The sequence below is a fragment of the Terrapene carolina genome, unplaced genomic scaffold, assembly GCF_002925995.2.
Source record: "Terrapene carolina triunguis isolate 2854851 unplaced genomic scaffold, T_m_triunguis-2.0 Scaffold790, whole genome shotgun sequence".
In the NCBI taxonomy this organism is placed as follows: Eukaryota; Metazoa; Chordata; order Testudines; family Emydidae; genus Terrapene; species Terrapene triunguis.
The window spans coordinates 1,452,254-1,467,066 of NW_020665141.1; the positions used below are offsets into that span (position 1 = coordinate 1,452,254).

The following is a 14,813-nucleotide window of genomic DNA, read 5'->3' on the forward strand; positions in this document are numbered from 1 at the left end:
GAACCCCTGAGAGAATGTGATGAAACCCAGGAGGAATTTTCAGAATTTCAGCTAAATGGACTTCAGCTCAATTTCAGAATCAGGGTGCACAGTTCACCAGCACACTGTTTTAAAGAGTCCTTTATACAAAGAATTGTTTGTTCTATCAAGCCTTTAAGTGATCTCTCCTCCTAACATCCTGGGAATAAGAGACAGGCCTTGAGGAATCAAATGCAGATCTGCATGGTAGGAGCACTCCCCTACCTATTAATTAGTACACAATGCATACCGGCCTTCCCTCTATTCCAGGTTTAAGGATTAATTGTAATCTTGTATAACAAAGGATTTCGCCATCTGTTTCAATGAGATTTAAAAACTGTGAATAAAAGAAACCTCTCACATTCTATTGGTCAGTCCTGGAGTCCAGCCTGGCAGTCCTGGAGCAAAGTCTTAAGGGGCAATCCCACTTGGATCAGTACCTTACAAAACAATACATGAATGTACAATGAAAAATTAAAAAACGACAATGCACAATGAATATTAAACAGCTGAAATTCCTAATCTGCTACCTAGAACCAGTGCTTTGTTCTCTATTGTGTGCAGTTACTTTTAAATATTTTTAGTCATTCATGTGAACATAAGCATATTGCAAAAACAAACAAGAGACCAGGGTTTGCTATCAATAGATCATCCAGAGAAGCTGGAATGTTATCAATTCTACAGCCCCTGGACTAAATCCAGCTTGTTTTACTCATGTGAATAGTCCTAGGGAAGTAAATTAGCCTATCTATGTGTGCACAAGGTGAGATCAATTTACCAAGGGTCATGGGGGATTCTCCATCACTGTCAATTTTTAAATCAAGACTGGTTGTTTTTCCAAAAGATCTATTCTAGGAATTATTTGGGGGAAATTCTATGGCCAGTGTTATACAGGAGGGTCAGACTACCTGATCACAATGGTCCCTTCTAGCCTTGGAATCTATAAAGGATTTGGACCTTTACATATAAGACGCCTTTGTGGCTAATGGGGATCGATTTTAGCCAGTTTTCACATTTTAAATTAATAATTTTAAATCAGAACAAAAACTTTAATGCCTGGGTGACAGTCTCACCATATGAGCTGCTTCCTTAATCTCCCTCTATTCTGTTCTAGAACATCCTAATCATGTAAACAATTGCCCTGTGTACACAGGCTGAGTCACTGCTGGTCTCCTAGAGCCCTTTCACAAAACTATAAAAATCAATACCACTCTCAATGAATCCAAAGTGCAGTAGAGACCAAGGTAACCAATTTAAATTACCTGGTTGTCTTGGTTAGTAACCAGTATATTTACTTTTCTCATGCTTCGGTCCCATTCTCCCAGCAAGTAAATCAATAAACTGTACTGTACAATGAGGGAGCATGGATAATGATTTAAGAAATACAAAGCTGTCAAAAACCACTAAGGAAAATAAGAAAACTTTAAAGCTGGCTATGACCAGAGGTCTGTATTAAGGCCCAAATCATTCCCTCTGCCTACAGGGTTGGAGGGGACCTGGTCATAGAGAAAGAAAAGGGACATGCTGCTTTCATTGCCTCATCCCCCATTTCCATCAGTGCTATAGAAACATCTTTATCAGTATTCTATGTAAAACAGACTATGAATGGAGAGGGAATTTGGGTCTGGCAGGCCAGCTATTCTCCATCTTTCTCTCCAACATCCTTCAGAAAATTAGAATAAATTAATGCTGCCCCTGTTACTCCTGAAGGAGTTTTTCAAAGCTAATGGCCTCTGGAGAAGCCCAGGACAGCATGGTTCCTGCCAAAGGACCAAGGAGGTAGGAGAGAAGGCAGAGTGGAGGCACAGGTCCTTTGTAGGGATGGCCTGGTTTCCTGTGGATATTGGGAGGTCTGCAGGTTATTCAGGACACCCTCTTCCCATTCTGCAAATGGAAGAGCCCACATCCCAGTGGAAGTAAGAGGAAACTCCACAAGTGCACACTCAATGAGTTTCTAACCCACAACATGGGCCTAGCTGGTTTACTGGACAATTTGCTCCCAAATTCTGAGATTAAGAAAATAAGTATGTTTTCTTGAAGATCATTTTAACAGTAACAAAGTTTGCCACTGTGGATTTCAATGACAGACAAGCCAGCATCTATTCCTTTGTCTGATGTTAATCCTACTGATCTGACTGACCCCTACCGTTGTCTTTGTAAAATCCTGTCTAAGAACTCTGATTATTATAGCTGTTGCACAAACATAATGAAAATTAGCTCATGGGTATGAATATTTAACTGCTTTGTGAAGAGTGGGGAAGTAACCTTTTTTGTAGCACAAGCTGCACAAACAGTTGATTTTCCCTGATGCCAGAACATGTCACGGTTGCCTCAGTGAGAACCCAAAGCACCCTGAGACTGAGGTAATCAGCATTGCAGTGACATATGCTTCCTGCCTACCAAGGTATCAAATTTTAAACTTCCACATAATCCTATGCCATAAACATTAATGGGCTGGTACTGAAAAACAGAGGCAAGTCTTGAGGCCACTTATGTGTATGTGTAAGGGTCTACCAAGTGGAAACAATGTACAGAGGAAATAATCCTCATATAATCCAGATGTCATATCTGTGGTGGGTCTCTGGAAAGTAATGTGGAGGAAGAAATGTGGGCATGGCCCAGAAATGAGGGTATGACTAGTAGATTATGCATAAAGTAAAGACATACGGCCAAAACCCTGCATAGGTGGAGAACAGCAGCCAAAGCAGTGTATGTCTAATGGAAAGCATAATTTTATATTTACTTTCAATCGTTTAAAAATGTTTTTGTTTTTATATCAACCTTATTATAGAGAGATTAACTAGCATTCCCACATAATTGTGCCCTTTTCAGTCTCTAATTTATAGGCTCCAACTCTCAGCTATTTTAAAACAATAGTTGGATCTTTTTCAAGCATTTGGCTCCACCAAAGTTTTTTTCTCCGCTATGTGTTTTATTTCTGTGACATACAATAAAATGTGTCAGGAGGGATGTTGACAAACCAGTGCATCAAAATAATGGTTACTACATATCTTAGGTTTGCCCAGCACCACATGGTGTGGTTTTCATAAGGCCCCGAGGCCACTAATACAGCCATTTCACACCTTCAGGGATTCAAAGTCCCCTAGAAGCATAAGTTTGATGTGAAATACTAAGATTTTTTTCTCTTTTTTTAATATGCCTGAAATTTCCTCCTCTCTTAAAAGACTGCATGCTGAGAAACCATTTCACTAATTGCTTTAGGTGCAAAAGCTTTAACATAATTAAATAAATTAAACATATACTTTTCAACTAAAAGGCAAGAGACCCTATTCTGCTCCAATTGAAGTCAATAGCAAAGCTATCATTAATTTAAATGGGAGAAGAAGGAGCAGGTCATAAACCTTACTTACTATTCATAAGAGGTGTTCCGTTGATTTCAATGGAACTACCTGTAGGAGGAAGGCAAACACAGGACTGTGCCATCTCTATGAAGCATGGGGATTTAGTATGATGTATGCACTGTTTGTTAAATCAAATAATCTTACACAAGTTCTTCTGTTATGCATATTTGATCTGAGACAATATCCACTTTTACTTCTTCACATACAGAGGGATTAAAATGTCTTCAACCATCTGCTGAGCCTTCCTTTGTATTGTTCTTTTTATTAGGAAATCACAGAATATTGAGCTTGTTTGTGCCTTTGTGATACCAATTTTAATGCAGATCTGTCCTTTCACCCTGTAAGAGTAGAACTCTAAATCAAATAACATGAACCAGGCTAGATACTCTTATTTTGGCTTTCTTGAACCAATAACATTTAACAATTAAATTGTTGTTTTCATGTTCAAGGCACTTCACAAAAAATACCCATCTACTGTAATATTTAAAACAGTTCGGTGTTATTAATATTAATCCACTTTACAAATGGAGAAACTGAGACAGCAGCTAAAGGACTTTCCAAGGCTAGAGAAAGAATTAGAGGCAGAGCTAAGATTAGGATTCAGGAGTGCCTATTGCCCAGTCCCATTATCAAATTACTAAACAATGCCTTTCTCTTGGTCAATATTAGAATAATTTTAAATATTTTGTTTTCTACAGAAATAATAGTCTGCAAATGGGTCCATTAAAAAGTGTTGCCTTATTATAAATCAAGGTTTTTTAATATAGTTTGGTCTTTAGCATTCTGGCAGATTTCCCCCAAAATCATAACAGTATTCTGCATTTAAATATATCACCTTTCATTTGAGGACCTCAAAGCACTTTATAAAGTTGATTATTATTATCCTAATTTTGCAGACCGGGAAATTGAATCAAGGAGAAGTTAACTGATCTGCCCAAAGTCATGCAGCAAGCGAGTGAGTGGCAGCCACTTCAGAAATATAACCAACAGTTTGTACAGTTCTTTAAGCCTGCAGGAGACACTTGGATAATAGTCGTGCTGCATATATGGTCAGAAAACAGGGATGTGCATATCACACAGCTATTGAGAAATAATCTTACAGTAATTATGGAAACCTGAACTCCTCAGCTAGAGTGCAGAAAGAGGCATAAAAGAGACATAAGCATACAGTTATATGTCAGTCACTGTGCAATATCCCTGCATTCTGACTGTCTGAAATCATTCAAGTTCAATATTATTACCTATAAATAATAGGTACAGGTAAATAATGCACCTCCTTCTTTTTATTACCAGCCTAAACAAAATTATTTTGTATTGGCCTCCCCAAACCTCCTTCTTCTCTCCTCCCATCCTTGGGCCCAATTCTTGAATCTTTATACAGGCTACGCTCCCATTTCACTCAGAGTGAACCCTGGTGCTGGCTTTTCTCCACCAATGATTTAATTGTATCGTCATAAACATTGGGATACTGTGTACATCTGCCCCTGGATGGATAGATAGATAGATAGATAGGCGGCCAAATTCTGGCCTCAGTTACACCCCATGCAGCCCCAGCGATGTCAGTGGGATGCAGGGAGTATAGCTGTGGGCAGGATTTGGCCCAGGGACCCTGGGCAGGGTGTGTAAAGGGAGTGACCAGCAGACCAACAATCCTAGTCGAGGGCCTCTCCATGGCTCTCATTTGAAGAAGGCAGATTTCAAACACTGATAAGGGAGGGTTTAAATGAGCCACGCAAAACCATACAGGTGCCCCCCCCTGGAGATAGTTAATGCCCCCCCCACCCCCAATGGGGCAGGTTGTGGGGCGTCTCCCCTTTCCCCAGAGGGAGATTTATAAACACTCTCCTCACCGGGGCTCACATCCTCCCCGCATCGGGGATTGTCAGCGGGGCCCTAAGAAGGGGGGGCTCACCCCTCCTAAGAAGAGTCTCTCTCTTCCCGTCCCTCCTGTAGGGACATCGCCTCCCCAGCTCGATGGTTCGATCACTTCTCTCCTCAGTGCCCTTCCCAACGCTAATAACGGCCCCAGCTTCCTATTCACCAACTACGTCACTGGCGCTGGCCCTGCTTCGCAACAAGCGGAGAATGCCTTAGCGGCGCTGTTTGCGCAAGCCGGTAGCCTGCAGTGGCAGGCCCCGCAGTTACCTATTCACAGAACCCGGCGCACACATAGAGCGTCTCCGCTGCTTAGCAACCAGCGCCGGCCCGGGCCCTAGTGATTGTGAGCAGGGCCAGGCGAGGCGCAGGGGGCCGAGGAGCGGGGCCCGGTGGGGGCTGCCCACTTGGCTCCGTTCGGGTTGGGATTTTTTTTTAAACAGGACAGACCCTTACGAGTTGTTGTTTTGAAACTTCAGACCGAACAAATGGCTTCGGGGGGTTCCCTGAAAACGACCCCGCCCCCGTAGTTCGGTCAGAGGAGCCGTTTTTAACGTTTCTGGGGGGCGGGAAGAAGCCCCCTTCCCCCAGCTACCCCATTGTAAACCGGCCCCGGTGGGGGTCTTGCTTCCGTTTTTTGGCTTCACAACAGTCAGAACCAAACCGTCCAGCCGAGTCAGCGCAGCAGAATTCGACAGAGACAGAAATAAACTGGGGGCCCGCGTCCCTCCCTCCCCCCCATCCTCTGTCCTACGCTCACCATAGTTTGACTCCTTCCCAGAGTAGCTCTGCTGGGGGCTCAGTGCGTCTTGAAAGCAGGAGTTCCTGCTTCCTGGGGTACTTTAGCCACCCCCTCTGGGAAAGTGATTTTTGGGGTGTCTTTAGCGAATAGAGGGACTCCATCCCATAGTACCTAGGGATGGCACATGCTCGTATCTCAGCCAAACTGCCCCCCGACATTGACCCCACTAAAGCCCCCATTGCTTTTGGGGCGAGGGCCCTACCTAAGCTGAATGAGGAGTTACAGTCCCCTGAGCTGCTCACCCGGCAGAGGGCATTGATGGCCCTATGTGATCTGGTGCATGATCCAGAGAATGTCTACCAAGCAATAAAACTAGGTAAGTGATCTCTGATGCCACAGATTTCCAGAATACCGGGCTCTGGGAAAGGGGAAAAGTGGTTTTGTTTGTTTCTTTAGGATGTACAAAAGCCCTGTAAAGGTTTTCATTTTATTCCTGCTTGTTTTTTACCTCAGAAATACAAGGAACATCATGCCTCACATTCCCTGGTTTAGCAAATGTTTTTAAAAAGTTGTAAATAGTCCAAGAGAAAAAGACTTTCCCTATCCATTAATTAGATTTTATGTGCAGGGGATCTCTGCTTAACTTTCTTCCTACACTGTGTCTGAGGGTGGAACTGTTGTTCCAAGAGTCCGAGCATCCAGGCTCTTCTGCGCAGTTGGACACTTACACCCATGTGTAAATCTACTGACTTCACGGGGGCTTTGCAGAGGCATAAGAGTCCACTCATGGAAAACCACCCCCATGGATCAGATAGTGCTGACATTTACATCCATGTGGAGTCCTGTTGACCTCATTGGCATTCTGCACAGGTGTAATGGTCCAAACCATCAGTTCACATTGCAGGATCAGGGTCTATGCTCTGATGAACCTTTAAATAATATGGAATAAAATATTTGTCAGGCTTACAAAACTATGAATATTATAAGAGAGTCATCTGCATTGTATCTTATCACCTCTGTTTTCCCAAGATTTGGATCAATATTTTCCCCCGGTGTGGGCAGGTTAAATGATCTCCTACTGCAAACAGTCATTAAAAAAAACCCAAACAAACCCCAACTCAGCTCTAGCACAGCTCCATTGAATTCAGTCTCTTATGCATTTTTTTTTTTTTTGCATTCTGGGTGCTGCATACCTATAGCTAGTTTAACTTAAACTAAAGAAGGAATTTGCTTCAGCTGTGCCACCATTCTAATCTCCATTCATAGAATCATAGATTATTAGGGTTGGAAGGGACCTCAGGAGGTCATCTAGTCCAACCCCCTGCTCAAAGCAGAACCAATTCCCAAATCACCCCCTCAAGGATTGAACTCACAACCCTGGGTTTAGCAGGCCAATGCTCAAACCATTGAGCTTTCCCTCCCCCATTGCTAGCCTTGAAGTCCTTCCATTGGTGATATTTCCTCTACCCAGGAATAGTGGTCATCCCATTTGGAACCTGTCAAGTTATTTTTTAATCTGAACTACAGTTGCAAAGGTAATAATATAAGACTCATACTCTGCCCTTGCTACCAGGTGTACTGCCTGTCCTCCACCCCCAGCCAATAATAGCCTAGTAAATGTATGGTCAAGTAAGGAAATCAAGTTCATTTCTTCTTCTTCACATAACCGCTGCTTGGGGCTACCCTTGAAAAACGTCCAAACAGTTTAGGCTCCAATCCTGCAAACTTATATGTTCTTAGTTTTAGTCATAAGTAGCTCCATTGACTTTAGTGCAGTGTTTCTCAAACTGGGGGTCCCGAGAGAATAACTGCTGGTTGGGCAGCCAGCTCTGAAGGCTGTGCCACCGCTAGCAGCAGTGCAGAAGTAATGGTGGAATCATGGGCGGTGCGCAGGAGCGCCGCCAGCTTTTCTGCCGCCCTAGGTGGCGGAAGGCCCGCCCTGAAATGCCGCCCCTCACAGAGGCGGCGGAAGGTCCCGCTGCCGAAATACCGCCATGGTCACCACCCACCAAATTGTAGCGCCCTAGGCAACCGCCTAGGTCGCCTAATGGGTTGCGCCAGCCCTGGCGGTGCGTGAACTGCCGGCTAGCCCCCAGCCCCATCCCCACCCTGCCCCTTCTACACCCCTCCCCCCCATGGCTGCCGGCTCCAGAGTGCTGGGAGACACGGCTCCCGTCCCAGGCAGCGTGGCCCTAGCCCCATAGTTCCAGGACGATGGATGGCACAGCCCCAGCCCCGGGGCCACCGCACAGGGGGAGCTGTGGAGCGTGGGCCTGGCTGTTTGGAGAGGCCCAGCCTATGATACCTGCTGCCCATCAGTGGAATGGTATTGGAAAGGGTGGGGGGTTTGGTCATCACAGCCTGAAATATTTTCAAAAGAGGTCCAGCAAAAAATTTTGAGAACTTGAGCCCCTGTCTTAGTGGGGCTACTTACAAGCATAGAGTTAAGCAAATGCATAAGTATTTGCAGGATTAGGACCTTAGCTAGTACAGAACACAACAGCCTAATTGCTTATGGCCTGATCCAGTGCCCACTGAAGTTAACAAAAATCTTTCCATTGTCTTCACTGGGTTTTGAATCATGCCCTTGGTGATGTTAGCTGAGTTAAGCATATTACAGCTATAACTCATACACTACAGTTGTGAAATTTCAATACTGGGAGATTCATGGCATCGCATTTTTGGTGGTAAGTTTTCAACTGTGGAAGTCACTTTCTTTCTTGATGTGTCAGTGCCAGAGTTTGACCCAATCATTGCTATTTTAATAAGTAAAGAAATGTTAAAAAAATTAATCTATTCTGTCTCTTAGGATTCCTGGATAACCTGAAATATTTGCTTCTAGACCAAGATAGCACTGTTCGAGAAAAAACAACTGAAGTCCTTTATATAATGGCTACTCATAATGTTGGCAGGCAAGTATATTCACCAGAGTTTACTGGATGATACTGGGAAGTGGAGATGGTAGCTCAAGTTTCAGTGAAGAATATTCAGCAGCAGTTTCCAAGTTTCATCAAGATTGCTGGAGTGTGTTAAGATTTAGAATAGAATGTCAGTGAGATTATTACACATTGGTAGGATTTATGAGTTTTATTTTACCTAATTAAATCTCCCATAAACCCAGCTTTCTGTTTGTAGGGATGGCTTTATAGAAAATGGAGTCATTCCTGCCCTGTCCCAGCTCTTGAATGATCCAGTGGATATCTGTCGGCGAAACATGCACCGGGCATTTGAAATAATGGCAGAGTTACCGGCGGGTAGGATTTTTTTTTTTAAATTCAAAATATTTATTTCAGAAAGATACATAAGGTGCTCTGGCATCTTAATCTTTCCAGGTCATTTTAAGTATGCATTTCAAATGATTAAATACTTAAGGAGGCCAAAGCAGATAGTTGAATGTACCTTATTCCAAAAAACAAAACAAAACAAAATTTTACAGCTTAAATTTTTTCAGTTTACTTAAAATTCCATTCATGAGAAATAACTCTACTTATTTTCGCTGATCTTATTTTCTTTAGTTAGTGTTCTTATTTTTGTAATTTATCATTGAGTTACATCTGAAGACTTTAAAAGAACGTCTTGCTGCTTTTGAGTGAGGGACAATTATACTGCATGATGATGCTGTTCTCACTTTTTAAATTGTTTGCAGGTTTTGTAATAGCAGTGTGAATTCTTACTTTTAAAAGATAAAGGCTCACTCAGTTCACATATGTTGAAACAAGGTTCTGTTGTAATGTGACAGAAGAGCAATGTATGTTTTTTTTCTTTTGGGGCTGATCTTGCAAACTCTTACTCACAAGACATTCCATTGACTTAAGTGAGATTGCTCGCATGTGTAAGGCTACTCTCTTGAATAAGAATTTGCAGGATTCCTCCCTTGAATTTGGATTTCAGGAATTGCCATGAATGATATTGCATTAAAGAGGCTCCTTATTCTGTCTATCAGGTGAGACCTCTCTTAATATTAGGGGGCTGACTTTGACTACTATTCCAGCCCCCATACACTACTCTGGCAGCTCATAGGGGCTATATAGGAGCTGCAAGAGGCTTGGGGCAAATTTCTCCAGTGCAAGGGTAGTGCAGATCCTGTGTAAATATCCCTCACCTCACCCTACTCTCAAGCCCTGGTGTAGGGGGCATATCAGTGGCAGAAGGAACATGCCCATAACATCAAGTGCTCCAGGGGTTCTGGGCTACTATGCCTAGGCTATGGGCTGCTGTTTCAGCCCTCTAGCAGCCTAGAATTCATAGGGTGCAAACATAACATAACTGCATCTTTACCTCCCATCAATCTTTTTGGGCTGCATCTCAGGAAGTGGAGTATGTACAGCATTTAGCCCTAGGAGTTCAATCATAAGAATTTGTCTCCGACTTGAAATAATAGTGGGGTAATTCATTATACTTTTAAAATGTTTTCTTTAGTCTAACTACATACATTTTTAGTTTTCTGTCTTTTTTTCCCTTAAGGGTTTGGCCCTGATTGTTTATCCTTTTGTCCACAGTGTTTAAAAATACTGATTTGTGTCAGAGTTCAGAAATACAATAGTATCTACAGGAAATATCTATTTAAAATCCATTATATTAAGACACAAGGGAAAACATACCAAATTTCAAGTGGAAGACTTCCATCATATTAGTGGTGCTTAAAAGGCATTGAGTGAAGGTTTAAAAAAAAAAAAAAATTGCTGAGTGAGCATGCTTGAATTATAGAAAAGAACTTTTATGTGAATGCAGCTCATTGTGAAGTCTGAAGTGAATAAATCAGTATATAGAAAAGCAATCCAGTGAGAAACAACAAACAAAACAAAAGACAACTTTTATGTGATCACCATTAAGGTGTAGTAGATCACGTATCGATCAGATAAAAGGATTTTCAAGTAGAACAGTAATTTAACATTTTTCTGCATTATTTTGTTCTATTAATCATCCTGTGGACTTTAAAATCTAATGAGAAGGTGGCTTGCAATGTGACTTTTTAGTACTGGTATGTCCTGATCTATCAGGGTACTTGTTCATTTAGCTCTGTAGTCAGGATGATAAATAGTGTTTTGTGGCACTTATGAGAGAAGAAAATGTCACAGGAAGAAATTATGCCAATTGGTTCACATCAGAATATGTTTAAAGAGTTGCTATCAACGCTAGCAGGCCTAAAATTAGACATATTACTATGTATTTATTTTCAAGCATGTGTTTGAGTATCACACTGTCCCTTTGCTTTTCCTTGACTGACTGTTCTTCAGAGTTGACAGTGTTGAAATGTTAAAGGCAAGCAGAATTCTTGGTATATCCTTTTCAGAGCAGAATACTTTAACATACAAATAGTCACGGATAGCAGGGTAAACAGACCTTAACATGAAATAAATTACATTGCACTCACATAAGCCCCTTTACATTGCCAGAGTGATATAAAGGGGCTTTAGTGTATATGAAAAAAAATAAAATAAAATAAAATCACACCTTTAGTGTGTCTTTTTTTAACCATGCTGCCAGGAATTTCCTGCAGAACATAATGGCAGTGTACCATATATTATAAATCCAATTTATTCTATGGCATGCAGGGAGCTACTGTTACTGAATTTATTGCCGGCTCACCCATTAGAGATGTCTGAGTGTAAACAGTACAGCAGCCCTTAATTTTAGGGAACTATTCATGCATATTTTTGGCAAAGATTTCAGTGGCTACCAGAAGAAGTGTCTGACCCTTAACTGCAGTCAAAAACCTTATTGGAGCTGGCGGGTGTGAGTGCCACCTTTCGTTCAGGATAAACGTAAGAAGCACTTAAGCTTCTTTTTGGAGTAAGATAGCTGAAACAATAGGAGCCCCCATGGAAAACACAAACCACATACAATACCAGTCAGAAACTGAGCTATGTGGGTGAAATAGTTTTGTTGGTATCTGACTGAAAATGCATGGGGCTGTGGATCAGAAGAAGCTGTAGGGAGGCAGAAAGCAGCAAGATAGGCACAGCAAACATGGTCCTGAGAGAAAGCAAAGAAAGCGAGAGCTTTTTGGTAGAGTGATGGGTCGAAAGAGTCTTGGAGTATTGAGCGTGGAAACTGTCTCTTGTTTGATTTCTGCTGTGTTCAGGGAAACAGGACCTTGTGTACGTTCTTTGTAACTAGAGGTATTTCTTTGATACAGTCCTGTTTAACTAATTTCTCTTGTTAACGGAAACAACTCTCAAGACCACATATATTGGCTAACAGCATGGGTCAAAAGGGGTAATACATAGTTCAAGTACCATTTTGCAAAATAAAGTCAAGACAAGGGACTTCTTACTCTGCTTATTTGTTTAGTATCAGGAAGTTTTTCCATCTGGATTTTGGTTTGTAGAGAAAATGTTCAGTAAAGTAATTAATTTTTCAGGACAGGTGAATGCTGCTGTCTGACTTCAGGTAAAACACTTGGTCACTTTTTAGATCCTGATCCTGGAATGAGATCTTTTTGGATGCAAAGATTCACCTACATGGAGCTCACTGCAGGATTTAGGCCTTAGTTTGTCCTGATCAGTAGTTAATGGAAATGGGTGCCACTGTTGAAGAACAGTCTTATTTTACCAGCCTTAGATACTGATCCTGAACAGAAATACAAGCCTAGAGTTTTGTGATTTTGCATACCTCAAATTTTGGGAGCCAAACTGGAGAAATCTTAAAGGATCCAGATTTTCTCTAGAGTGAGTGCTGAGCAGCTCTTTTGTGACTGTCTTTTATAAAAAAAAAAAAATTAAGTGAAAAATACAAAAAGGTGGATGACTTGCAGCTTGTATATGTTTCCAAGAACCATATGCTTCATGGGATCCCCAGAAGACTTATGCAGTTTTACAACTCAAAGCTGCAAGACCAGACAGTACAAAACTAGACAATACTACAAATACATAGTTACAGTGGGGGTTACAGTAATCAAATAGGCAAAAACATATATAAATAGGAAAAACAGGGGACCAAAGAGGGATGGAAAAGGAGGAGGGGTTAGAAGGAATGGAAGTGTGTTCTTTGAGCAGTCTAAATATTTTTAATCCAAATATATCTAGAAATGCAGTCCAAATTTCTTTGAATCCATATAATTAATCTCTACAGCGATAGCCAAAGAAACAATAGCCTGTTAACTCAGACCAGTCTGAATATCACTGCTCTATTCTGGGCATAAGCCTACATTTTTGTAAAATCATGCACTTGGTGCTCAGCATTTTCTGAAAATCAGGCCCTTTTAAAGTGTCTCAAGCAGCACCCCGAAAAACTGAAGCACCCAAAAATCACTAGTCACTTTTGAAAATCCATCTACTGCATGTTCTCTGTGTATATTTTACTGTCAAACATTTGCACAACCTCTTGTTATCATTTAGCTATCAAACTGTGACACATATGGCACATGCTAAGTAAAGTTATTTCATTAGTAAACACTAGGGTTACCAACATTGCATTTCAAAAATAAGGGACGGTTTTCTGTTGACTGGTGCTTCTTCAGGTTGTATATTTAGTTTATAATTCAAAGTTGTTAATGAATTACCTGTATGATTTAGCTGTATCAGTCACACTGCTTTTTTTGTTCAGTGTTTAATCAGATGTGTATGACAAAAATACAGTTGATGAAATATCTCAAGCTGTAGTTTTCATCTTATTCTTCAAGTTTTACAAAGACAAATGATACAGCAGTAGCATCTACTTCCAAAATAATTGTTTTTCCAGGGGCACTACCAATTCAAAACCAAAACTATTTTTTCTTTCACATGAATCTCTAAAGAGAGACTTTGAGGGTTACACAAAAAGCAGACAGCTTTGGATTTCATTAGAACATCTGAGTCTATCTAGCAATTAAATGCGGTAGTAAGCAAAATTGACTCTTGGTGGTGCCAAAGCCTAAAACATTACTACTCAAAAATTCCACATAAAACAAAATGTGCTATTAGTGTGTGTCATAGTGATATCTGAACCATTATTGCTAGTGGCTAAGAAGCAGATTACAAAAATCAAATATTCAATACATTTTTGACTAGTTACAGTGAAAAATACTGGAGTTCTCAAAAGAGCAGGAAGAGAGCAGGTGGGGACAATTGGCAGGTATGAAAAGAAGATAGAGAAGCTACAGATAGCTATTCCCCCCCCCCCCCCCATAAAATATCTGTAATGGGATACACTCACCTCATGCAAGCGCCCTTTGGTCAAGTGTGCGCGTGCCTGCAGTTTTTTCTCTGCTCACAGTGCCCCGGGTCAGCTGCTGCGCTTGTCAGGCAGGTCTTCAGTGACTCAGCCCTCCAGCCAAGTCACACACAGTCCATATGCGAAACAAACAAACCCCTTCCAGTGTACAGTCCAAAATGTCCTGCAGCCCTCCCTGGGCTCAGTCTTCTAACAGTCCAACAGGGCCTGTAGCAGTATTCTCTCCGTTGGCATCAACATACAGGACCTCCCTGGGCTGAGGCCCTTAATTAGTCCAACAGGGGCCTATTGCAGTACCCCCTCAGGTCGTGCATCTTCTTGTAGCCCTTCCTGGACTCAGTCTTTAACCAGTCCAACAGGGCCCATTACAGTACCCTCGATTGGTCCAGCTAGTTTGCAAGATTCCTACGCAGGTACTGAGCAGCACCCAGAGGGCTTCTTCCCTGGGAACCCCTTGCCTTTACTTGAGTCCTCAGTGACCCCGGCTTTCCTCTGAGCCACCCCTCTTGGGCTCAGTTCTCTGAACACAGCTCCCTGCTGAGTCAGTCCCAGTGCAGCCCCCTTCCCTGGGCTCCCACAGTTCTAATTCCCTTCCTTAGGGTGTATCCACTTCCCCCAAGTGGCTGGTGGGGGGAGGACCTGGTCCCACCCATTGCTCCAGG

At 41.9% G+C, this 14,813-nt stretch overlaps 1 protein-coding gene across 1 annotated transcript in view; it reads left to right on the forward strand.

Moving 5' to 3' along the window:
• Window positions 1-6,174: 6,174 nt before the first annotated feature.
• Window positions 6,175-14,813, forward strand: part of RSPH14 (radial spoke head 14 homolog) — a 188,763-nt gene continuing 180,124 nt past the window's right edge. Inside the window, exons 1-3 of the mRNA XM_024197975.3 lie at window positions 6,175-6,373; window positions 8,807-8,909; window positions 9,133-9,251. Coding sequence (XP_024053743.1) covers window positions 6,175-6,373; window positions 8,807-8,909; window positions 9,133-9,251 — 421 coding nt within the window. The remainder of the gene's footprint in view (window positions 6,374-8,806; window positions 8,910-9,132; window positions 9,252-14,813) is intronic.